Source organism: Equus asinus, chromosome 16 (genome assembly GCF_041296235.1).
Source record: "Equus asinus isolate D_3611 breed Donkey chromosome 16, EquAss-T2T_v2, whole genome shotgun sequence".
Lineage (NCBI taxonomy): Eukaryota > Metazoa > Chordata > Mammalia > Perissodactyla > Equidae > Equus > Equus asinus.
Window position 1 is genome coordinate 1,498,830 of NC_091805.1, and position 26,202 is coordinate 1,525,031.

Below are 26,202 nucleotides of genomic sequence, written 5' to 3' on the forward strand. Positions count from 1 at the left end.
TTTTAAGATGCATATTTTAATACGTTAGTGCTGCCTAAACACATTGTGGTTTAATAAAGCAAAATGTACTCTATCAAAACACATAAAATGCCAAGTGATATAAAAATCAATTCTTTTTTTTTAATATAATAAAGCAGTTGGGAACAGATTAAAAGAAAAGTACTTTGAGCATTATGTAAGAACATTCAGTTCCATATTTTGGCAGTGTGATTTAAGATTACTGAAATAGATTATACCTATTTTGTTTTTGCTGGCATATTTCTGTGCCAGTACACTCTGTTATTAGAATTTCTCTTTGGAATATTATTGAATTATGAGTTTTTGATTCCAAATAATGCGTATTTTGGGAAATGTTTTTGTCAAGAAATATCCATACTGTAAGATTCTGGAAGTTTATCTATTGGTTAATATTAGGGCATAGGAAACAAATGGCAGGTCTGATCTCATTTTCTCCTCCCCACTGTAGCCCTGTCAGCTCACACAGGGCAGGTGACTAATAAATATTCACACAGTGATTGAATAAAGTTTAGGTTGGGCAAAATTAACTGGGACTAAATGAGCACTGGGAGTTTTTGTTACCCATTTTGATAGGTGGAGTTAGTTTAGGAAACACCTTTCGGTTGTGGACCTAGATATCCAGTGCCTCTGGATGTTTGTGTTCTTCTGTAGTGAAGATGTCGTGAGGCTCACTCCTGCCTCCGTAATGGCATCACCTGCAAGTGTTATTTTTGACTGTTGCACGTGTCGGAGCAGAGACGAGCTTCAGAAATTAAAAACAAAACTAAACCAACTTCAGTAAAAGAAGGAAAGAAAAAGTCTGTCATCCTTAACAGTTGAATCTCTAGTTAACGGAAAAATTCCTCTATCAGCACTGACTTTACACTTTTTAAGAAAATATACAGTCAGTTCTGAATGTGGATGGTTTTTTCTTCACTGCATTCCAACAGGTTTGCATTGTAACATACCTTTAGTTTTTTGGAATTTTATTTTTATGTATAAAATTCTAGGGTTTTCCCCCCTCTCGTCTTCCTCACCATCATTACACATACTGACGTTTATTTCTGTGCAAATTATATAAAGTAATTTTGCTGCAAAACAAGTGTTAGATATTCCTTTTGTGCTTCTCAGAGACCTGATAGAAAAATGCTTCATTTTCTAAATGCTACTTTGACTCACATTAAAGGGCTCAGCTTATTTACTTCTGTAGCTGAACCTTAGAAGAAAAAACATTCAGTCTTAGACTGAATGTTGTTCTTTCGTCCACCTTAAGTACACGTGTAGTTATATACAGCACGTTTTCACCATTTGTCAGTGATAGGTAGAACTGTTATCCTCTGTGACATTTAGATGATACGTAAACACAATTTAAAATTTGGTTTTGGCAAGTTAATTAATTGGCTATACCGTTCCCTGTTCTAATTAGGTAATAAATTCTAAAGTTCAAAACGTTTTTCACAAGGCCAGGTGAAGGTTTAGCAAAAGCCGGGAAAGGCCAGCTCCCTGGTTATTATTGTATCTGATGCATCCTGTATGAATTTATTGGGTGGCTGCAGAGGGCCAGTGCAGATCCCCGCCCCCGGGATCCAATCAGAAGAGCCGTGGAAACGTCTTACCACAGGGAGAAAGTTTCAGTGGAGTGGAGAGCTTCCAGGTTGTAAAGGACTGGCATTAGGAGTATTGAAGAGATTGAAAATTTCCTTTCGAATATTAATTTCAGTTAACCACTCTTCTTGCTAACTGGTTTTTCTCTAGAATAGTAAGAACTTCCTTAGGAGCCTGACAAAATTATATACAACATCTGTTTCATTGGTGCTTATGCAATTTCCTCATCTATAAAGTGGGGATAATAGTGTCTAACTCAAAGGATTGTTGTGGATTAAGGAAATGAATGTGTAAAGACAGAGGAAATGTTGCATTATTGTGGAAAAGTGAGTATTATTATTAATCATCCAGTTTAGAAAATAAGCACAGAAAGTTTTGATATCCTCGAAGATGGAGCCATACCACAATATGTTTGTACTCTATCAATTTTTAACTATATAGTTAGATTAGGAAAATTAATAAGTAGATGCCTTTGTTTAGTGAAGTCTAAATTTTTTTTTTTTTAAAGATTTTATTTTTTTCCTTTTTCTCCCCAAAGCCCCCTGGTACATAGTTGTATATTCTTCATTGTGGGTCCTTCTAGTTGTGGCATGGGGGACGCTGCCTCAGCGTGGTTTGATAAGCAGTGCCGTGTCCGCACCCAGGATTTGAACCAACGAAACATTGGGCCGCCTGCAGCGGAGCGCGGGCACTTAACCACTCGGCCAAGGGGCCAGCCCTCCATGTGCATTTTATTACAGAGCATCCCTGTAAGAAATTTATTACGGCAGATCCTCCTGTTTTTCCAGCTTGCAAAAAAATTTCGTTTCTTAGAGACAAGCTGCTACATAGTATTCTCATTTTTAATGCTTATATGGAAGTTTAGTAGGTATTAAAAATTAACATAGTGGGTTCATATGCATTGTGTAAGAGCTAGTGTTTATTGCTTTAAAAGAAAATAATTACAAATTTAAGAATCCTAAATTAGTGCAGGTAATTTTTTGTGGGTTAATGTTCAGTGATGAAGCAGTTACTGGGTAGTCTGAGAGTCTGTAATTTTCAATTTCTGCCAAAAAGCTTGAAATAAATTTAGAACCATGTAGATTTTACCTTCAGTTGACCTTATAAATTAAACATGGCAAGTGGATATTTTCTGGTGTTTTGATTTATGTTGAACTTTGAATAACCCCTCATGATTATAATTCACTGGAAATGTTTGACTTTAGCCAATTTTTGAACATTAGCCATGAGATTGCCATCCTTGGTACTTTTGAATTTCAGTGATTTAGAAGGTAGAATTTATTAACCAATAACCCTCCTCCCACGTCTCCTTCCTCGTTTCTCTCCCCTCCTGATATGGATGGACTCAATTTTTGCCAAAGCAGATACTTTTGAAAGACTTTGGGTTGATCTCAGACCCTGTGAGAGAGAAAAATAGAAAGTGCGATAGCACAGCCACTGAAGGGGGTGGGTGTGTAAACACTGCTGAGAATGCTCTGAAATTTGCTGAAAGACCAAAGGAAATGATGACTCATTAAAAAGAGTAGTGAAAATATTCCTCCCTATAAAAATTAACAGTGATTAATTTTTCTTAATGGAAGAAGTGGGATATAAAACCCAAATAGCATGAAAATAAAACGGGGCGGCATTGCGGAGTCCTGGGAGTAGTACGCCTTCGTCTCTGCGGGAAAAACTTGGTGTGCAATTCTGGCCTGACTGCTAACTCTGTGAGATGGAATCCTCTCTGAAAAGGATTTTCGAAAGTTGTAGGAAGGGATTCTATAAATTTCACGCGTGTGGCTTTTTTCATATCATATGTGCATTTCTGAGCACATTTGAAATGTTTTAAAACCACATAATACATACTTGTGGCATAAAAATTCAAAGGTACATAAAGGTACCCTGTGACAGGTAAATTGATCTCTGACCATGATCCCTCACTTCTCCCAGTAAAAATGCCTGTTTTTCTTGTCCATCTTCCCAGAGATATTTTATACATACATGGTTATGTCATAATGTTGTTTTATCGCTTACTGTTTTTTTCCCCCACATAAATAGCATAGGTCATACACACTTTAAGCACGTTGCTGTTTTTCTCAATTATCTGTTCCTTCACTTTGGTGTTTATAGACCTACCTAATTCTTTTTAATGACTGTATGGTGTATTATTGTCCACGTACAATAACTTATTTGACCCATCTCCTGCTCCCAGTGGGTGGGCGCTTCAGATGAGGCTGTGATGGATATCCTTGCCATACCCTTTTGTAAAAAGCTGATACTAAATCTTGTGATAAATTCATAGAAGTGGGATTGCTCATCAAAAGACATCTTTTAAATTTTGGCTCATTTTTACCAAATTTCTTGAACATAACTGTTTGTGAGACTCGCGTCTATTCAGATCACTTAAAATTGATGCTTTCTTATGTGGAGTCGTTTCTTTATTCAGATAATTCTCCTGGAAAATAAAGTGTAAGCAGGTGTGCAATTCATGAATTTGCTAATGGTTTTCCATGATATGGACAGATTAAGTGATTGCAATAGACAACCATCAATTTTGTTTCAACTTTGTATTGGCAGTAATTAATTTGTTGACTTTGGTAGCTAAGAGGGCATAAAAAGTCTATTCCTATTTAATCTTATCAGAAAATAGAATTTAGAAATGGAAGAAATTAAGGACTTTAATTTTTGCTACAAGATTTGAGATTTTGGGTGAATGCTACTGTTCGTACATAGCGTTCAGTCGCACGAGAAAGCCCAATATGTTTGCGTTCATATCAGCTGATTAGTTTCTGGAATCTGAGATACAGAATTCTAAGTATCGACATAACTTTGGCATATGATAGTACAGGTGTTAGTAACATTAAAAAGTCAGATACAAACCTGTCCTGTTTCCAGAATCTAAAATAGAGAAGGCCCGTAATGTATTGCATGTTACCATGAAGTTCCGTTTCAGTGCTCAAGGGGTCTCATGACATGGCCACCAGCATCTGTTGCTTGTTTTCTTTTTGTTCTTGGTTTTTTTTAGGAACTCTTTGAGTCCGATTCGCCCATGTAGGATTAAGATATTGGTACTAAGCCAAATGCAGTCAGTCTGCCACTACTGGCAGTCTCCGTGCTCTTGCAAATGCAGCATAGAGCTTGCTGTTGAGCAGGCCACGCAGCTGCGTGCGAAGGGCGCTTCTGCTGGACGGAACCTCAGGAAGTGATAAAGGCTGCTCTTTGCCCATCGTCATTTCTGCCCACATTTATTTTTGTTAGCATCAAAGCCTGTAAGCTGCAGTGCCAGCTGGGCGGGAGATTTCTTTTCACAGAGGATTTGCCGCCTCTCCCTCTATGGGAAAGTTCCGTATCTTTTAAATCATTTTAAGCTGCTTCCTTGGAAAAATAATTCTTAGTAGTGTGTTCCTGGAGTGGATTGATTGTGGCTGCTGGGGAAGCTCTCTCAAGGCTTAAAGATTGCTTTTTAAGCCTGAGAAGTCGGGGAACGAAGGGAGCTCGCTCCTGGTGTGTGGAGTTCGCAATGTGCTCAGGATGGTGACTGACTTCCGAACACCTCCATGCAGCAGGACCAAAGGCATCAGGAGACCAGAAGCCACTTAATCAGAGATCAAAGAGGCTGTGTGGACGTCAGCTCAAAGTCCCGACGGTGCAGATCAAAAGCTCGCCTTCTCGTGCTAGCTGCAGGGATGGGTCAGCAGGCGGCCTCGGAGATCTTAAGTCAGGCCCGGGGTTGAACTTGGCGGGAATTTCATGGCTCCTCTGGAATACGAATTTGGCAAAAAACCCTTTTGTGTCTAATGGGGGAGAGAATGGAGGGCAGGCAGCAGTGCTCATCTGTGGGGCGGTGCTCCCTCCTGGGCCAGCTCTCCTTCCAACAAGTGTCTCCACGTCACGCTGGAAGGCCTTGCTGAGGTCCTGGAGTGACGGATCTGCTGTATTACCTTCAGCGAGTGTTTCAGAAATGGCCAAGCTTAAATGTTAGTCTTATGAAATGGCCATGGAAAGCGAAAATAGAGGCATGAAGGTGCTCATATTCATGCAGTATCTGGTAATTACGTCTCTCCTGTGAATGCTCAGGATGTCCACCAAGTTAGTGGGTGTCAGTCTGGCTGTGCATCTGTCTCTCCCATGTAATTAAAAACAGCAGTAACTCAAAAAGAAAAAAGAGCGTTGGTTTCAGAAGACTCTCTGTCTCTTCTGGCGTCCTGTCACCAGCTCTGTTGTGGTGTGTTCTGGAAGTTCCCCGGTTCTGACGTCAGTGCTAGGAGATGACAGTCAGCCCTTCCCAAGGTGTGGCCGAACGATGACTCAGATCCACAGACAGGCCTGCGCTGTGGCCTGCTCTGCCCTGTTTGAGGGTGTCGTTTGGAGCCAGGCAGTGACCCAAACACTGGGACTGTAGCGTCTTCACGCACATAGGAGCAGCCATGTTCTCCCCAGCAAGGGCCAGGGGGTGGTGCTGCCTCCTTCTGGGCCAAGGGCCTAAGTTGTTAATGATGCCTGATGAGATCGGCTGCCTGATCCTCAACCAGCATTTTCCAGGGCTCAGGTTCCCCTGTCAGCTGTTCCCGCTGTGCCTTCCTTTAATCAGGTATTACATCCGCTGGGACGCTGCTGTGAACACGGGACGGTTGAGAGCACTGGCTTGCACGTCAGAAAGGACCAGTATTTGCGTTCTGGCTGTGAAACCCTACTGGGACTTTGGACAAGCTTGTTAGTCATTCTTATTCTTGGTTTACTAAAACAGTAATCCCTCAAATAGATATAATGTTTGCATTATAAAGTTGTGAAGACTAAATAAAAGGTGTGTAAAGGTCCATGCTTTTCTAGGCATAAAATAATGTTACTGGTTACTGAAAAATGATGATGATAATGAACATTTTAAAAAATAGAATCTGAGCGCAGACTTGCTACACCTGTTATTCATTCTCTCCTTCAAAAAAATAGTTTCTAATATGAGCTGGTTTGGGGGTATAAAGATGAAACGATATGCTGCCTTCAGAGGTCTTCTATTTAACAAGTGCATATTGAACGTCTCCTGTGCCAGGCACTGTTTCAGACGCTGGGAACACAGCAAGGAATGAAATCAGCGACAGACTCCACGTCCTGGTGGAGGTTAAATTCAATCGCAGGTAGAGAGAATGGATGAATAAGCATATGTTAAAATATAATAAAGGAGACAGACTTGAGAACAACTCTCTGCAACACGTCAACTATTTTAGCAATGGGCGAAGGAAGATAAGAGCCTCTGGTGATGGTTTCTTAGGATCCGGAGAGGCCTCTCGGGAACTGGTGCAGGCCTTGTAGACAGACAGGAATGGCCTGGAATTGATAACTTGGTCCTGATTCCATGTCTTTGTTTTCTTTCTTAACTGTGGACTGTTTAATTTCTATCTAAACTTTCAAATTGTATTCCTCTTAATGAAAATCCTTTGAGAAACTTTGTATTCTAATATTTATTTGGAAAACATGACCACCATTTCACATGGCAATAGGAGCCGGTAGTTATACACTGCATACTCTGCGTCGGGCACGGGGAGAGGCTTTCTGTGTGTATATGTAAACTGATTCATCATCTCCACAGCCCCCTGAGGTGGGCCTGGAATCGTCCTCGTTTTATGAGTGAGGAGACTGATGACACAGGTTAAGGAATTGGCTCGAGATCACCCAGTTCTCAGGCAGTGGAGCTGGCTCCTCAGTCTGTGGTCTGGTGGCCAAACCGTCTTTGGACCAGGAGCAACACCGATTCTTCATACTGTGGCTCAAGAGAAAGATGGTAGAAATTTCCAATTGTCTTTCCAGAGAGACACACTTACTGCAGTTCCAGAAGATTTGTTCAGGTTACTGCTGACGCCCGATGGCCCCTCGCCCTGCTCGTCCCGCCTGGACAGCGCTCTGTCCAGACTAATGGCTTTTCCACTGCAGCGAGGAGAAACTGCGTGTTCCGCCTGAGCTGTCCCGGCGGGACCCCTTGGCCTTTTCCTGTGTGGTTTCCAGTTCGGCGGAGTTTGTTCTGCACGTTGTGTGCTGAACATCACAGAGAGCTGGTTGCCCTTTCAAAGATTCAAACAAAATCGTGGAATCTTGTCTAAAGACCGTGTCCTTGATGTGGCTGGCACCGGTCGTCAGAGACCCCCTCAGCCTGGAGAGGGGTCCTGTCTTTCAGTGCTGCCCGACAGGAGAACGAGGCCGCGGGACTCCGTGCTGTTCCCAGCCTCTCTTCCTGGGCAGGGCCTGCGGATCTGGAGTGTAGGGTCAACCTTTTATTTTCGTGTGTTAACGTGGAAGCTTCCCATCTGAGTGGTTAGCAACTCATAGCTAAGTCACACATGCTAAGCTGAATTTCGAAGGCATAGATGAGAGCGTAATTGTTGACTCCTGAAACCCGTTTATCCTGGAACTTCCTCTCCATCATCATCTTCGTGATAACAGGAACAGTAGCGGCACTTACGAAGTAATTACTGCGGGCTGGTGAGCACTTTGTGTGCCTTACTTAAACCTTCTAATGGCTGTGAAACCTGTGCTGCTGTTATTTTCATGCACAAGTGGGAAACCCGGGTCTCACAGATCAAACAACTTGAACAATATCACTCAGCTAGTATTTCTAAGTGTTTAGGTTGAGAGTTGGAAAATTAAAATAAATTCTAAAACTAATGTTAAAAGGGCTTTTAAAAGTTTTGTGTGTCTGTACTTTCCCTGCATCATAATAACTTTTAACTAATATAATTTTTTTTTTTCCTGGAAGATATTGGCGTATTTCTTATTTAATAAGCTCATTTTCAACTTAAAAAATTTGGGGGGGCTGGCCCAGTGGCATAGTGGTTAAGTTCACATGCTCTGCTTCAGTGGCCTGGGGTTTGCAGGTTCTAGTCCTGGCCAGGGACCTACACACCACTCATCAAGCCATGTTGTGGTGGCATCCCATGTACAAAAAGTAGAGGAAGATTGGCACAGATGTTAGCTCAGGGACAATCTTCCTCACCAAAAAAAAGAAAGGAAGAAAATGGAGGGTGAAATACACATAACATAAAATTTACCATCTTAACCATTTTTTAAAAATTTGTGTGTGTGTGGGGAAGATTGGCCCTGAGCTGACATCTGTGCCAGTCTTCCTCTATTGTATGTGGGCTGCTGCCACAGCGTGGCTTGATGAGCAGTGCTAGGTCTGTGCCTGGGATGCAAACTCGTGAACCCCAGGCTGCCAAAGCAGAGCGCCCAAACTTAACCACTACACCACTAGGCTGGCCCCCATCTTAACCATTTTTAAGTGTATAATTCAGTAATGTTAAGCATATTCACATTTCCACTAATGTAATTGTAACGGAGGCTGTAACTTCGTCCTTGGGCACTGCTCCCTGCCTGCTGGAATCCCAGCCACTGCAGCCAGATGATGGGGCTTTTAGATAACAGGCAGTTGTGTGGTTGGTTTGTTTTCCTTACAACCAGCAAAAGTCCCGGGCCAGGAGTGAGTGGTAAACATGTAAACAATTACAGCACGACAAATTTTTCAAGAGAAGAAACATCTAAGATGCATATTTAATATCCAAGGAAAGTACCTAATAGGAGACCAGAAGAGTATCAGAGGAAGCAGTTGTCTTCAAGGAGTGATTTCCGTGGGCTCCTGCTTGAAACATTTTAAGTCAGGTGCTTATAATAGATTTCAAAAAAAATTTTTTTTCTTGCTTTTTCTCCCCCAAATCCCCCCAGTACATAGTTGTATGTTTTAGTTGTGGATCCTTCTAGTTGTGCTGTGTGGGACAGTGCCATGTCCACCCCAGGATCTGAACCGGTGAAACTCTGGGCCACTGAAGCAGAGCACGTGAACTTAACCACTCAGCCACGGGTCCGGGCCCCTAAAATAGATTTTTAAAGTGCTAAGCTATACAGAATAAAATGATGCACAAGCTCGTGTATTTTTTCCTCTTTAGAATAGATTTTGCTCTTCTAGCCAATTTCTCTGACCACTTCTCTCCCACTGCACTTTTAACTGCCTTACTGACTCTGCTGCTCAGAGACTGCTTAGTTCCATGTGTGATGGGTGGAAAAATCTATTCCTAATGCCTAATAGTATTTAGGAAGTCATAAGATACAAGGAGCCAGGAGCCATATCAGTTTAATCTGTCTTGAGTGCATTGAGTGTATTTTGTGGGTACTTTGAACATGATGGTGTTGTGGTAATTGGTATGGTTAGTGTAGTCCTTGGCTGTATTATAAAATAGTTAAAAATGGGGTTAGATTCTGATAAGATAGCTTGCTCATTATTCATGAGGATCATTTAGTTATTGCCTTGCATTCACCGTAAATACATTTATTTCTCTTTCCTAAAAGTAAATGCTTAGCTCGTTGGTCAGATCAGAAGCAGCTCTTATAATATAATTAATTACATCCGACTGTCTTAAACCAGAACTCTTCTAGTGATTTTAATTCAACTGATAGTTGCTGACGTGACTTTTGTTGCTATCTAAAAATGGCAAAGGAAAAAAAAGGTTGTTTTAAGATTCATCTTATAAAAAAGGGCACATACGTATATTTGTTCTTTGTTTTGTTTTGGTGTAAAGTTGTGAGGAAGTTAGACCTTGTGTGGTCAGTGGCCTTTTTATGAGTTCTTTAAAAGAGATCACGAACTGAAATTACACCATCTTTGTGGCCACAGTGTACATCTTCTTCCTTGTGGGTGCGTGTTTTGAATCAACCTCCATCATTCCCTACTTTTTATAGTGGTTTTGTGGATGTTTTGGTAGAAATTAATAACAAATTTGACTCAGGATCCTCTGTCAAATCTAGTTATGGGATGTTGGAGTTGGGGGAACAGATCGTAACTGTCGTGTGTCCAATGTTCTCGTCTTACGACTGAGGAAACCGACTCAGAGACGTGGTGGACGTGTGCACCTTTGCATGGCCGGGCTGGCCCAGGCTGCGCTCAGAACAGGAGCTTGACTTCCCGTCCACACCCGCCCCGCCACCAGTGGGCTGAATAGCTGTCTTCCTTGTCTCTCTCCTATGTATAATTTCTCCTTTAAAAAAAATCTCTGGATTCCTATTTCTTGACTGACTTTGCTAACAATGGAAATTTTAATTCAATGCAGCTGTACCTCAGAGCTTGCGCGGATTGCTGTTTCTTCCTTAGGATGTGGCTGTGTGTGTGTGTGTGTGTGTGTGTGTGTGTGTGAAAGAACCTTTCCTTTGCCTTTCTCTCTCCCCAGTTCCTTGTGCCCAGCTGTCTTTTAAATTTAATGGTTTCTTTCTGTAGTCTTCATTCTTGTGACTTCCTTGAGATCTTGTCTCGAAAATTTACTTAACTATTAATTTATTTAGATTTTAACTCAATAGCTTTTAGTTCAAAGAATGATGCCACATTTAAGGGTGTGCTTTTCAACGCCTGAACATTTGGCTCCTGCTGCTTTCCTAGTTTTCTCTCCATTGACCACTGTTGAGTGGAGCAATTCTCTCACCAAATGTAATGTAGCTACTGCCTCGTTATCCAGACATTAAAGTACAAGATCCTTTACAATTATCTTTGAAACATACTTCCTCACATTAATGAATGAATATTTGTGGAATGAAGCTCAGTAACCTAATTCTGTAGTGACGTGCACCCCAACGCTGAGTTCATTGGCTGGAGATGTGTTCATTTGTAGAGCACTTTCTGTTTCCTGGTTATCTGAGCTTGTTTTTCTAGTCATTCCTTGGGATCGTTTCCCTTTGGTGAAGGACTCTCTTGATGCAGGAGAGCAGGCGTGTTGTGGTGAGCTATGCAATGGCACAGAACTTTGGTGACATAGAATGGACACCATATGAATTAACCCTGTTTCCTTTCTTGACTTATTGAAGACCAGTTTTATGTATTAATATACTCAGTTGACAATAAGTGTCAAAATTATCAAAAGGCAAAGTAATTTGTACATGAATTTTTACCTAAAATAAACCGTGGTCTATCTCTTTGCCATCCCACTCTGGTCTCTAAATTGTTGTTACATTACTTAAGGTTTTTAAGTTCGTTTTGGATACAGAATAGATTTTTTAAAAAAGAACCCGAAAGTTATTCTTTATTTTGAGTCCATGTAGGTGAGTCATTGTCACACCTCAGTTTCGTTTCCTTTGTTGGAGTGACTGTGGAGCATACACATGATGAATGTCAGCACAGCTCGTGTCGTATGTCTCATGTTCCTCTTATTTTCAAGAACACCTCCCCCGTGCATTGGCCATTGTGTTAAGGGTGACCACTCTTCGTGTTTGCCGTTTCTCTGTCTGCTCTTTGTGTACCGTTCTGCTCCGTGCCTTCCCGCTGAGCCCCGCCCTTATGTCTGCAGTCTCGGTCCTGGGCAGCCTCGTGGCTGGAGCTGCCGTGTCTCCTCGCTGAGTCTGTCTCTGATGGAGCCCACGTCTCCGTGCAGCCCCTCCCGCCCAGGTGGCACCCTGCACCAGCTGCAGTTTGTGTGAGCTCTTGTCTCTCTGCCCTGGGGGAATGTGCGCAAATATACATTTAATATATTTTACAGACACTTCAGAAACCTCAAACCCCTTCCATTTGGGCATAACGATTGTCACGTGTTTGCATCTGTTCATGTAAAAGGGTTCTTAGCTCGCCAATGAGTGAGTTCCTGAGAAAGTAAACGTAAAGTTTGGTGAACAGATGCGTGTTCTACCTGTACGTGCAGGCACGCCGCACGTTCTGTGCTCTCTTCCTTTCCGTCAGCTGGGTCCCAAAACAGAAGCCTCCAGTGGCCAAGGGTGTGATGTTTAAGGGGCTCAGTTTTAAGCCCTTTGGCAAGGAAACAATGATAACTTCCAACAGTTCACGCCTTCTTTCAACATTCGTCACTTAGCAAATACTCACCTGGAGGTAGAGGAGCCGCCTCGCTTGGTGGCTGAGAGCATGAACCCGGAACTTAACCTGCTGGTTCAAGTTCTCATCCTGCCGTGTGTCAGCTGTGTGCTTGGCTAAGTTACTGAGTCTCCCTCCACCTTGGTTTTCTTAGCAGGAAGGTGGGGATAGTAGTGGTGCCTCCTTCACATCGGTGTGAGGGTTAAATGGGTTCCTAAGAGTGAGATTTGGGCGTGTGCCTGGAGGATCGAGGTGGTGGTAGCAGTTGTTCCCAGATGACGGGACGTGGCCTTTGCCTGGTGTCCTCAGAGCCCGGGGAGGAGAGAGACCAGACATGCAGCCTTTCACTGTTTCCACTGCTGTTCAGTCCCTGCTGTGTGGCGGGCATGGTCGTGGGCCCTGGAAATACAGCGAGTAAGTAAACACCTCCAGGGTGCTGTGCACACGTCTGCAGGGGCCCCGACTTGTCCCCGGAGTTCAGGACAGTGAGGACAGTATGTCAGGACAAAGCTGTGTGGATGTCACAGAGCAGGGAGTGCCTGAGTCTTCTTCCGGGAGTCAGGGACAGCTTCTCTAGGGAAGCTCAGGAATGCCGGCAAGGCTGTCGATAAGGGGCAGGAGTGGGGAAGGCCTGCTGGGCAGATGGATGTTTGTGGGCCGTCCCAAAGCAGGCCAGAGCGGCTCACAGTCCCCGAATCGGCAGTTCTGTGCTGTGGGGTAAGGGGGGTGGGCAGGGGTCCCCATGGGGAGGCGGGAAGAGCAAGACGGTGTGCAGATCTGAAGGAGTTTCTCCACAAGCAGTGAGGACTTTATCCTGAAGGAATCGCCATCACTTTTTTATTTTTAAAGATCCTTATTTTATCTCTGTAGAAAAAAGGGCAAGATTGGATACAGGTAGACCTATTGGGAGACTGTAATACAGACGAGAAATGATGAGAAGCTGAGGTGAGGCGGTGGCAGCTTAAGTGGAGAGATGGGATCAGGTGGAAGAGGGAGACTCAGATCGACACCCCCCAGCACTCGGGGAGGGGTGAAGGGAGTGAGTGAGTGCTCGGGGCCAGGATGCCGTCAGGGGTGCGGGAGGAGAGGAGTCTGTCACCCTGGATTCTCCCTCGTGGACACATTCAGTGTTTATAATAAACATCAAACATGAGCATCACTTTGGGACCTCAGACGTCCCGACACCGCTTTCTGTCAGGCAGGTACGGTGAGACGGGGCGCCTGGATGGGCCGTCTGGGGTTTCAGAGCTGGGTACCAAGGGGATTCAGGTCAGATCTCCTCTCTTCTGCGTGGTGTTCTGATGGGAGTTGGCTGCTCTTAATTGATGGTAGGAGTTTGATGTATTTTTGAGAGCTGTAGGGCACAACTTTCATAAATGGTCGAGTTGAAGCCAACATATGGGAGGCTGTTGGAAGACGTATAATAATACAAAGCTTTTGAATAGAGAGGAAACAGCCCTTCAGAAGAGGAGAAGGGCTTGCGTGGTAAGAGAGGCTGTTTCTGGTGTCTGTGGTTGGTCTTGAGTGCCGTCTGCTGGCTGTTTGGTCTAAAACAACATCTTGATTCTTGAATACAATGTTCCTTGCAGTGTTATTTACCAAAACAAGAAAAATTAGAGATTTTTAAAATTATGATAAAGGTGGTAAAAACTGATGGGAACTTGAAAACTTGACGTGGGGTCTAGGAGTTGGATGGAGTCTTTATAACATTTTGTTTGATATAACACGGGTATGATATTGTGGGCTGTTTTTTCAGAAAACAGACTTTTCTGAGGAGAAGCAGCCTGGGTCAGGCTGGTTCTGGAGCATTCTGGGTGCAGCAGAGCCTCAAGGAGAGCGGCCGCCCCCATGGGCTGTGGCAGCTGCCATTTTTCCTTGGGGCGGCTGCTCCGAGAGGACGGTGAAAGCAAGTGACTGTTGCTCATCCCAGCAACATCGTTCAGGCACACAGGAAACCAGTCCGAAAAGTCACCGTAGAAGACCCAGCCCTGACCACCCTCGGTGGGGCGTCTCCAGGAGGAAGGGTGTGTCTTTTTCTAAGTGAGAAGGAAGCTACCGTGGGGTTCTCTCCTCCAGGGAGACTGAGTGCGGAATGACTGGAGGTCTGCGCACGTTTTCGTGAGCAGGCACACTTGGTGCTGATTCGGGGTCTAAGCAAGACTGTGCCCACCACGACTTTTCTGTATTAAGGGAAATCTACTAATCTTTCCGTTTCCATTATTCCCTGGTTAATCTTCCTTTGCAATGTTTCTAATTATCATTTCAACCGGTTGCTTTGAAAAAGCTACTCACCTGTTTAGGTTAAAAATAGTACTTTTTGACTCAGCGTTACACGAAACTGCAGAGATTGCTCTCGCCATCCCAGTGAGATCATTTATTTGCTTTTGGTATATTTTACAGATGCAATTTTCTCTGAGAAAGTGTAGTAATATTAATATGAAGCAGTGCTTGCTGCTTGTGCATTTCATGAGGGGAATAAGCTAATAGGTAGTTTCCCTTCCCCCCCAGTAAAAAAGCCTTTCATCAAACACTGACATCCCAAATGAAGGACGTAATTGTACAGCTTATTTATTAGCGTGTCAAACTTAAAATGTAATGGTTTCATATTTCAGGATGGAAAGTGTGTCGTGATTCATGGTTGCCGGTGACAAAATAGACAGCTCCTTTATATTGCTGCTCTGATTGCCTGCTGATAGCCCGCTGCACTTTTTTGGGTTCTTTTCTGTTCTCTTCCTGTGTAATAGCTCCCTCTACTTGAAAAGATTGGTGTAATTGTAGTTTAACAATGTGTGCTTTATTAATGAGCACCCATGACTGTTTTTACCTTTGGTCCTCTTCATAAATATGTGATGTTAGACAGCAGATCGTGTTAGAAATTTACCAAGAATCTCTTGACCCTGGAGCGGGAAAGGAGAGTAAGGAAGTTACTAGTTAAGGAAAGTAGGAGGAGTTATGTTTGAGGGCATTTTTCAAGGAATTAGCTGGGTAGCCTTTGTTGACTTAAATATAATTTATTTGGTTAAAATTCCATGCAGTACTTGAAAATGTGCCTTGATGTCTGAAACACAGACGTATACAAAACCGGGTCAGAAAACTTCAAAAGAACCGTCAGCCCCTTCAAACTGACAAAACCTGGAACTTGGCAAATTCTCACTTTGCCGATTCCACAGTCTTAGGATTCCAACACAAAACGGGCAATTTCTCTCCACTTTCCCAGGAAGCGTTTGATAGAAACCAACAGTAGTGGGATCTCACGTTACCCCCTTTATGGAGCAGTGTGTGCATAATGAAACCAAAATAGACGAAGCAAAGCGAAAGCTGATGTGACTGGGACTCAATCAGTTTTTCTCTCCCTCACCGAGTGGGGTTTAGCAGTGGTACCATGTACCTCCACCACTAGGACAAATTAAGATGCTCTGCTCAGACATAAGATTTCCGTGTGAGCGGATCACAGCTCTGTTTCAAGTTTCTTCTGACTCTTATCTTGGAGGAGCAAGTGCCAGAGCGTGGTGGTCTAGAGCAAGGACTTAGGAGCCAGGCTGCTTGGGTTTGAATCCTGGCTCTGCCACTAACCAGGTGGGTGATGTTGGCAGGTTTCCTGAAGTTTCTGAGCCTCAGTTTCTTCATCTGTAAAAATACAAACAATAAACCCACCCACATCCTGGAGTTCTAAGCATTAGATGAGTTAATGATTCCCAAGGACTTAGAACAGAGCCTGACACCCAGTAAGTGCTCTGTATCAGAGTTCGTTGAATAAAGTAAAACATAATAGTGGGGTTAGAAGTGGATTTTTGTTAACCAAATGTATTTATTGAATGTCAATCTTATCTTCAGTGCTTACTGAAAAGAAATATCGGGCCTCCCAGTGGATGAGAGGTGTTTGCACGCCGGTTTTGTTCGTGAGTTGACACTCATCTTCTATGTACTGGAATGGTTCTCTCTATGGGGCAGCAGTACCATGTCACGATTTTAGGTTATGTGTTTTGTTTTTTGATGAGGAGGATTCACCCTGAGCTAACGTCTGCTGCCAATCTTCCTCTGTTTTTATTTGTATGTGAGCTGTCACCACAACGTGACCTCTTGACAGATGAGTGCTGTAGGTCTGCGCTTGGGAACCGAGCCCCGGCTGCCAACGTGGAGCACACCAAACTTAACCACTGGGCCACCAGGGCTGGCCCAGGTTCTGTTATTTTTAAACATACTTTTTACTGCAGTGGAATATTCCATGGTTTCTGTGTCTTGTTTGAACTTAAGTGATTGAGCAGGAGGCTGCTCTGCTGGTGAGTGCCTCAGAATGGAGTGTCGTTTCCCGTGCTGCACTCTCCGGGAGCCCACTGGTTGCCCACGAGCCATAGTAGATGGGCTTTTCTTTGGTGTGTAGTGTGACCATGCTTGAGGCTGTCAGAGAATCTTGACCAATTGTCCCCAGACCTCTTGTGGTCCAACAAAATACCAGTCACCAAAAGTTTAAAGTAGAAATTGATATGGATCAAGCACTCAGACATGTGGTTGAAGTTGTTCGGGCTGTGTCTTCACCTTGATACGAGCTGATATTTGTGTGGATATGCAGAGTGATATTTTAATAGGTTTTTTCATCTTTGGAAGACTGTCACCAGAATGCTGGACACATGCAGTCAATAGATGAGATTCATGAGTAAACACAAACCGTCTGAAAGCTGTGTATTTGTCTTCAGGGAACTGACGTGTCTCTTCTTGGCTTGACCCCCAGGACCCCTTGGACCCCACAAGATCAGTGATTGTGATCCGCTCCCTGGTGGTGGATGGTGTCGCAGACAGAGGTGGGGAGCTGCTACCTGGAGACCGCCTGGTCTCGGTCAATGAACACAGTTTGGACAACAGCACACTTGCTGAAGCCGTGGAGGTGCTGAAAGCTGTGCCACCAGGCACTGTGCGCCTTGGCATCTGTAAGCCTTTGGTGGTAAGTGTTGAGTTTTGTTAACATAGGAAGTGATAATAGTGTAGGATTTAAGAACATGGATTTTGAAGACAAGTACACCTGACCTCGAATCCTTGTTCCACTGCTTCCTACATGTGTGTCCTTCTGCAAGTTTCTTAATGTCCTTGACTTACTGACTCAGGGAAAATAATGTCTACCTCACAGGGCTTTGGGGAGTAAAGATGACAGTCACTCAGTGCTTAGTACATTATTCCATAAGTGCTGGCCGCTGGCGTTCCTAGGCCTGCGACTACAACTCACTGCTAATTTTGTCTTCGTGCTTTTAGCACAGACTTGTAAGGTCTCGCCACATTCCTTATGACGTAATTAAAATAAGTCTATTTATGCATTTTAACCTTGATTTGGGAATGACGTTGAGATGCATGATCAGTTGAAACCCAGTTCATACCATTTTAACCATGTGGCAATGAGATTCCAATAAGCTTTTCTGGCCATCAGGTGCCTTGTAACCACAGCATCGAGACTCACATCCAGTGAGGCCATCCGGAAGTCACTTTACTGCTTAATCTCATGTCCTGGGTCTGATTACTATTAGGACCGAAGGCCGCATCACTGTTCCGGTGCTGCTGAGGTCCCCAGCACAGAAAAATACTGATGATAATTTTCAAGCAGCATTGAGGTACTGTTGAGTGCCCACTCTGCATCCGTATTTTAAGCCCTTACATGTATTAACTAGTTTAAACCTCAGAGCTGCTTTAGTCCTCTTCTTACCCCCCTTACAGACATGGGGAGTTGAGAACTTCTTCAAGGTGAATAACTGTGAGGGGCAGAGTTGGAGTACAGACTCAGCAGAGTGGCTTCAGACCCTGTGCTCTTGGCCACATGCTGTGTGTTGTGGCTGTGATTTGTCGTCAGTGGGTTCGTTTGTGTGCAGCGTGTCTGAAACAGCATGGCTGTAGTGGGGCATTGGACTGGATTTCAGGAAATCTGGGCCCTGTTTCTAACTTCGCTGCGAGTTCGCCCAGTGGGTTTCAGACTCAGAGAGAAGTGATGGAGTCACTGGGAGATGGTTAAAGTGCGGTGTCCCAGGACTCACCCTCGGGGGTTCTGGTTTGGTGATTCTGACGTGCTGGTCTGGAACCTGCTCTTCAGTGAATCACCTACGTGATTCTGATGCAGAATTTTCCTCTTTGAGAAACATTGTACTGGTGGTTTGATCATAGGTGTACCACTTTTCTTCTCTAGGCCTCTTTTTTCATTTCTGAGAAGACTGAACAAGACTAGAGAACTCCTAAGATCTTTCTTAACTCTAAAATTCTTTTATTCTGTGAAATATATTAACATACTACAAGTCTTCAGATAGATCTGTTCACATATAGGTGTGTCGGTGTAGACAGAGATACTGTGTGACACATGGTACTTTTGCTTTGGGGAACCTCACCATGCCCTTCACGCATGACCTTTCCATTCCTCAGATAGTGCACATAAAGATGCCTGTGTACTACACCTATCAGACACCTTAAACACTTCAAAATGGAACATAGCACCCAGCTAAGTCAGGTTCTTGACTTTATATTGTGTCTTTGGTGTGGGTGTTGCCATAGCCAATATGTAGCATGAGATGCTGGTTTGATTTTTGGGCAAAGTAAGGAGGCGAAACTTGATATTTTTATGGGGACCTCCTCTTGGTGTTTTGGATTGTGGCAGGAACTTTGTCTAGATTTTCCCTGATGATGATTTGCCTGATTATTTGGGCTGCCAGAGGAAATCCCCAACTACTTATGGCCTATGGGATTTAAACAGCATGACTTGAGTTGGAAGCAGTTAAGGAAGATTCAGGCCCTGTAAAAATGGAGCTTCGTACCAGCCCGCTGGGGATCCTGAGCTCTTTCTGCAGAGGTGGACGGGAGGAACCTCGGACCACGAGCCTCACTCGGAGGGTCTTGGAAGGTGGTGCTGATGAGGGGGACCTTCACCAGGCTTCCCTCGGGGAGAAGAAGGCTGCCCGGCCCTTGGGAGGGGGAGCCAGGAAAGGGATGGGAGAGAGGTCGCTTTGAAGACTTTGAAATGTTGTAAGTCCTTTTTAATGTTCGGGTTCTTGTGGCAGATCTGTCTGCTCGTGAGCTGTGAACAGTGACGGGTGGACCTTCTCTGAGCACTCTCTCCCTCCCTCTCACGGTCCGGTTGGTGTCCACGTACCACCTCGTGTTCAGTGAGCGTGGGCTCCTTCCTCAGCAGAATGGGGATCGAGCATGAACAAGAAGGTCCAAAGTCAGATTGGGGCAGAAGGACTGTGAACATTCCACAGTTAGGAGGGAAAAATCATTTTTTATTGTCTTGAATCATACAGATATGTATTGTCCATATATTTATAGATATTATATGATATATTATAGAGCTACATATTATCTATACAATATATTTTCATGTTAACCATAAATGTGACTACTTTCTCTTTTCTACAAACTCACCTCAAATGTGCCAGATCAAAAAATGAATGAACTGACTTTAAAAACTCCATTGTGTCTTCAGAACTAACAAGACAGAGCTGGCAGTGGAGTTCTCGGGCCAGATAGCTGTGGGCTTTTGCTTAGTTCTGTGGTTTGCGAGGCTGTGTCCTTGGGCCCATTGTGTAACCTCACCAGCTCCTGCTTCCTCATGTGTGAAGTGGGGTTGCGTGGCGTGGGGGTTGAGACCACAGGCTACACAGGCCAGCAGCCAGGCTTCTGTAACTGGGTGTGTAACCGACTAGTTACATAACTTTGGGCAGACTACTGTGCCTCTTTTACTCATCTGTAAAATGGGTTAATAGAGCTCCTACTTCCTGGAGTATATATTAATATAGTAAGTGAATTGCTATGTTTAGGGTGCCTAAACCTGTGCCTGTGAGGGAGAGATATGTGTGTATATATTTGCTGTTATTTTTATATAAAAATGCAATATAAAATCCTGACCTTAGAGGGTTGTTGTAAAGATTAAGCTGAGGTGAAGCGTTTGGAAGTGTTCACTGTAGATTGTGATATACAGCCAGACTCGATAAATAGCAGCTGTCAGCACGTGCTGGCTGGTGAGCACTGCGTGGTGTCCCCCTCCCGATGGAGAGCGACCACACTGTACCATTATTAAGTATGTTGACTTTCACTCTGTCGATACTTACACATTTCTTAATATTAAGATCTCTTCCTGATAAAGTGATCTTTTTCTTTAAGGAATATCTATAAAGAATAAACAGTTTGAGAAGCTTTGACCTGAATATGGCTTTCTTTTTAATTATTAAAGTTTGCTGTAATAAAACAGTTTACGTAAGTTTTATTGTGTACTTGCGCTTAATGAAAAGATGAAAATTAATCGGAAGAGAGTTTGAAACGAGGTATTTTCTTGATTATAAAAGTGCTTCTGTGGTTGCCATAGGTCGAGCATCGGGGGTGGGCAGAATGGGTGAAGGTAGACCAAAGGTGCAAACTTCCAGCTAAGGGGTAAACAAGTCCTGGGGACGTAACGTGCAGCACGGCGACTATGTTAACACTGCTTTACCGTGTGTTTTAAAGTTGTAGGTGTTAACCAAACTTAGTGTGGTGATCACCTCACATATATACATATATCAAATCGTTATGTTGTACACCTAAAACTAATACAGTATTAAACGTTAATTACGTCTCAACAAAAACAGTAGCTTCGTAGTTGACAAAAACACTTCTCCAATCGTGCTACAAAAATAAATAAAAATAATTGCTTCTATTTTCAGGAAGATGATAACGAGGAAGAAAGTCATTATATTTTACAGTCAAACCATCATGAAGACAGGACTGAAATTTCAGGAACAGTTCATGATATAAATTCATCTTTAATACTTGAAGCACCCAAGGTATTTACTAAATTTATTACCCATTCGAATGTTTGCTGTGAGCTAAAGTTTCTATAAAGAGGACAAAAGCCTGTCCCCACTCTCGGCTAAATAGATACAAACTAAATAATTCCCCCTCTCTTTATTATTTCTTTTCTTTCTTTCTTTTTTTTTTTTGCTGAGGAAGATTTGCTCTGAGCTAACATCTCTTGCCAATCTTCCTTTTTTTGCTTGAGGAAGATTCGCCCTGAGCCAACCTCTGAGCCAGTCTTCCTCTGTTTTGTATGTGGGTCACCACCACAACGTGCCTGACAACTGGAGTAGGTCCACGCCCAGGAACTGAACCCAGGCCACCAAAGTGGAGAGCACCAAACCTAACTACTAGGCCACGGGACCGGCCCCTCTTTATTAGTATTTTTAAACTGAAATCTTTTCCCTCTGGTATCACATTGCCTGCCAATATGGCATAGGCCAGATGTGAGGCAGTTTCAAAGAACAAACATACCCTATTTTATATCACTAAAATAGTCTTAAAATTTTGAGAGTAGAACATACTGTTGAAAATAGCCCTTAATTTAAAATGCTGCAGAAAACAGAGCTACACAAGAGAACTTACTGAATACTTTCTAGAAAAGAGTTATTTAGTCAAACCCTACCTTATGCTTTAATTTTAGAAAGTCTGTTTGAAAGCTTTTCTTTTTTTTTCTTGAAGTGGGCTGTGCTTGGTCTGCTCATTGCAGTTGGGGTATGGTTTTAATTTACTTGATAACAGTTGTCTTCAGATATTCTCTGCATATTTGTTGACGTCTCTCAGCTGATACATAGTCCTGTAATGTCCACTATATTTTTTGAGTGTAGACATTTTTTGTTAAAATTTCATAACTGCATGACGTGTTCAAATATACTCCCTAAGCACAGCTTTTCTTTTTTTAAAAAAAAATAACTGAGTGCAGTATTTGGCATACTGTGTTAATTGAAGCTTCCCCACAGTGATGTTTAGCTGCGAGGGGGGAAGCAGTGGGAAGGACTAGAGGCCTCTCTGGAATTTCCCCAGGGGACACTTAATGAATGGGACTTAAGATAGGCAATGTCATCAGTCCCTTGGAGGAACTGGGCCTCACTGTGCCCAGCAGCCCCGTGAGGTCCCTCTCAGCAGATCCCTCCGCTCCCCAGGCCGCGCCTGCGAACTCAGCAGAGTTTGTGCATGTGGATGACTCTTTAGCTCCTGTTGTATGCACTTGCTCTTCTGATTATGAAACGTAAGTTAGTTTAAAAGTCTACTGTATTCATTCCCTTTTGCCATATATTTTCAAGGAAGAGGAAAAAATATCTTGGTATTATGTGATACATTAGAAAAGAGTCGTACTCAAAATAGTGGAGACATAACCCCCGTATCTTTAGTTTATAATGTTTTTTGAACATTCGAATAGCCATAATTTCTTTTGAGTCACATAAGCTTGAAAATCCTGACCTTTTAAGTCTTTGCGTTCTTAAGTAGCAGTATGAAGTGTATCTATATTTATGTACTACTTTTTCTGTGAGACGCAAATTAAGTACTCAGTGTAGCAGTTTAACAAAATAGGTTTCTGGCTGAGAATTTTCAGTTGGTTAATGTATAATGAACCTTCTAGAACAGTCACTCACCTTGCCCAGGGCAGGTTTCTGCCTCTCACTTGGTTGTTTCTCGCTTTCCTGGGCAGAGGGCTCTGCGGTGGTGAGCTTGTGTTCGCGGTGGAGAGCTGTTCACGGGAGCCACGCGTCAGCACGGAATGTAGTCATTTATGCCGCTGGTTAATTTTTCAGTTACTGTACAGAGTGCAGCCTTTAAAACAGGTGTAGTTTAAAATTTTTTTGCACCTTTTATTTACAGGGATTTAGAGATGAGCCCTATTTCAAAGAAGAACTTGTGGACGAACCGTTTCTAGATTTGGGAAAGTCTTTCCAGTCCCAACAAAAAGAGATCGACAACAGCAAGGAGGCCTGGGAAATGCATGAATTTCTGACTCCTAGATCACAGGAAATGGGTGAAGAGAGAGAAATGCTCGTTGATGAAGAGTATGAGCTGTATCAAGATGGCTTTCAGCCCACGGAGTTGTATTCCCCCTCGCACGTTCAAGAGGCCGCCCGTGTCCCGTCTGTGGAGGAGCTGCACTTGGGAGCGCAGTGGTTGCACGGTGCGAGTGTGGACGGCGAGCCTGCGCAGCCTCAGGAAGCCAGGGCCCTGCTGGGCGTATGCCCCCCGGAGGTGCAGCAGTGGGGCTGCAGCCCCGACGACCTGGTAAGGGGTCTGGACACATCTGCCACGTCCTCTGTCTCCTCCCCTGCCTGTCCCCTGTCCCTAAGTCATCAGGCTTTCAAAAAACAAACCAAAAGTAATGGATCTTTTCATAATTAATCCTTGTCCCGAGACACACCACACAGGTCCTGCCACGAGGAAGAGCTCGTCTTCTCGGATGCGCGGCTCCCCGCTGGCCTGGTGGGCTGCAGCTGCCTTGCGATGTTAGCGATGCTTTTCTCCTAACGGCTCATTTCAGCAAAGAGGTCTTTTGGTGTTGGTGATTTTTCTTTCCCTCAGGGAGAGACAGCTGTGTATTTCTCGCATAGTCTATTTTCAGGGAAAATCAGGGCAAAGTTTATTAAAGATATGTTGTTGTTTGTGTCTTGCTTATCCACACTGTCCTCTGAATTATTTATGATACTAAAGAGAAAGTCACTGAACTCTAGAAAATTGTCTTCACTTTGGTGATATTGCCTGTTTACAACTTGGCAGGAAAGCATTATATTTTAATAGGTTTGCCCTTGCTATTAAATCACCAATAAAGTTTGTTTTTTATAAAGTTAGAATTAACTGACCCCCAATTGGGATCTTTCATTAGGGACTTTTTAAAATGTTTTATTTTCGTTTATTTCCTGCCCTAAGTTAACTTCCAGGCAAATGAAAAATAACGTCCTGTTGAGGGGGATACGCGGCTGGTGGAGGTGCGCGTGGGCCTCTTGCTGGGGTGGTGGCTCCTGCAGTGGGTCAGAGTCCGCCTTCCTAGGCTCTCGGGGCGGGTGGAGTGGGGTCTCCTTGGCTTCCCTGTGAGCTCTGCTGCCTTGTCCCTTCTGGAGATGTGTGTGTCCCTCTGCTCTGCTGGGCGCTGTCATAGAGCTGTTTGTGGAGCCCCTGAGGATTCCCGGGCCATCTACCGGAGAGCAGATGTCTGGGATTATGCGAGTGGTGCCCGGGTGTGGGAGGAGGCGACCCGGAGGCCCCTGGTGCTTTCTGTCTTCGCCAGTCCCTCTCCTGTGTCTGCGTGCTTAAACCCAGCAGCACGTTCAGTTACGCGGAGCAAATTCTAGTCACAGATTCGTGAATACTCATAAATGCTCCCTTGTTGAGGCTGTTTTCTTCTATAAAAAGAAAATCAGGCAACCTGAAATGTAGGCCCATTGTAACATACAAGCTTCTGGGCTATAGATGAAATAGTCAGATGTATATTTACAACATTTACTTCATAAATTTAAATGTTCGTATCTTGAAACCTGTCAAATGTTAATTTTTTGCCTCTTCTCACATTTAATGATATAATTTTCTTCAAATTCTTTCAATGTGTGTTTAATGTCAGTATCTACGTTATCACTAGAGTCACTTTTTGGTCATTTAACATAGCTTTCCAATGTTCCGTCTTCATTCCATCTAGGTCGTTTGAAATACAATGTTTCGAATCCATATTGTCAGTCAAAATTTTGTCCTGATCTCGGATACTCATTTGCCTAACATTAGGTTTTTAAAAAAAATTCCTCTTATAAGTTTATAATGTAACCAACCACTTTATTGTTTGTTAAAGTGCTCTTTAAAAAGCTTGTTTATAACAGCATTCGGTGCTCATGATGAAGGACATGCTTCCTCATTATGAAATCTGTGTTGAATTTCCTAGCTCTCTGTTTCTACGAGGTGAACTCTATAAGCTCCCTACACTGGCGTTAAGATTGCTTCAGCCCTAATGTGTCTAGTCTACACGGTATTTTGTTTCCTTCAAAGAATTGTATGTTCTTGCTTTGGGCATCAACTCTTTTCCTCCATTCCCACACCCACAGTGATGACAGTGTAGGGGAGGAAAGAATCTTCTCCTCTACCCTTCTAGGTCCTCTGATGGGGCCCTGGAAATTAAACTGACGGAAGACAGACTAACAAAAGGAAAGAGTCTAGAGTCTGACTGAGAATCGGGAGGATAGTGAGCTTTCCTGAGTCTGCTCTTTCTCACTGTCTTCAGCTCAGAATAATCTTTATGCCAAAGTGACTTATTTTCTGGGCAGGGTATTCTGATCCCCTATAACAGTTACGCCCACAGGATCAGGGTGGGCCTGGGTCTTTGTTGGCCGTGCTCTCATTACTGATGGATCCCTGTGATGATAATTTATTATGTAATGTTACAAACTCTGTGCAGATTTAAAAAACACAGTCAAATGCGTTAGAATTACGTAGTTCCTGATACTCTCCTGTTTAGAGGGTGCCCTTTAGAAGAGCAGAGAAACATTGTCACTTCTGTCTTTATTGTAACGTCTGTTTTGGGCTACAGATATAGCTGTATTTGTGGAGTGCAAATAATGCCCAGTTACTTCAGACTTTATTTTTCTCTACCACCCTCTTAGTCCTTTTAGTTGAAGGGTGAAACCATCAAGGTTTATAGATCTGGTTCTTTATTTTTAGTTGTGGTAAAATGGACATTATGTAAAATTGACCATTTTTACCATTTTTGGGCTTACAGTTCCAGTAGCATTAAATACACTTACATTATTGTCTCACCATTGCCACTATCTGTCTCTAGAACTTTTTCATCTTCCCAAATTGAAACTCTGTAACCACTAAGCAGTAGCTGCCCATTCTCCCCTTCTCTTGTTCTCTGGCAACCAGCCACAATTCTGCTTTCTGCCTCTAAGAATTTGACTACTCTAGGTACCACATAGAAGTGGAATCATACAATATTTGTCCGTTCGTGATTGGCTTATTTCGCTTAGCATGATGTATTCAAGGTTCATCCATGTTGTAGC

At 43.3% G+C, this 26,202-nt stretch overlaps 1 protein-coding gene across 3 annotated transcripts in view; it reads left to right on the plus strand.

The window, feature by feature from the left end:
- PATJ (PATJ crumbs cell polarity complex component) overlaps nucleotides 1-26,202 on the plus strand; it is a 309,336-nt gene that overhangs the window by 66,670 nt on the left and 216,464 nt on the right. For all 3 annotated transcript variants that reach the window (XM_044749519.2, XM_044749521.2, XM_014854688.3), the window contains exons 18-20: nucleotides 17,136-17,345; nucleotides 21,070-21,189; nucleotides 23,039-23,446. In XM_044749519.2, coding sequence (XP_044605454.2) covers nucleotides 17,136-17,345; nucleotides 21,070-21,189; nucleotides 23,039-23,446 — 738 coding nt within the window. The remainder of the gene's footprint in view (nucleotides 1-17,135; nucleotides 17,346-21,069; nucleotides 21,190-23,038; nucleotides 23,447-26,202) is intronic.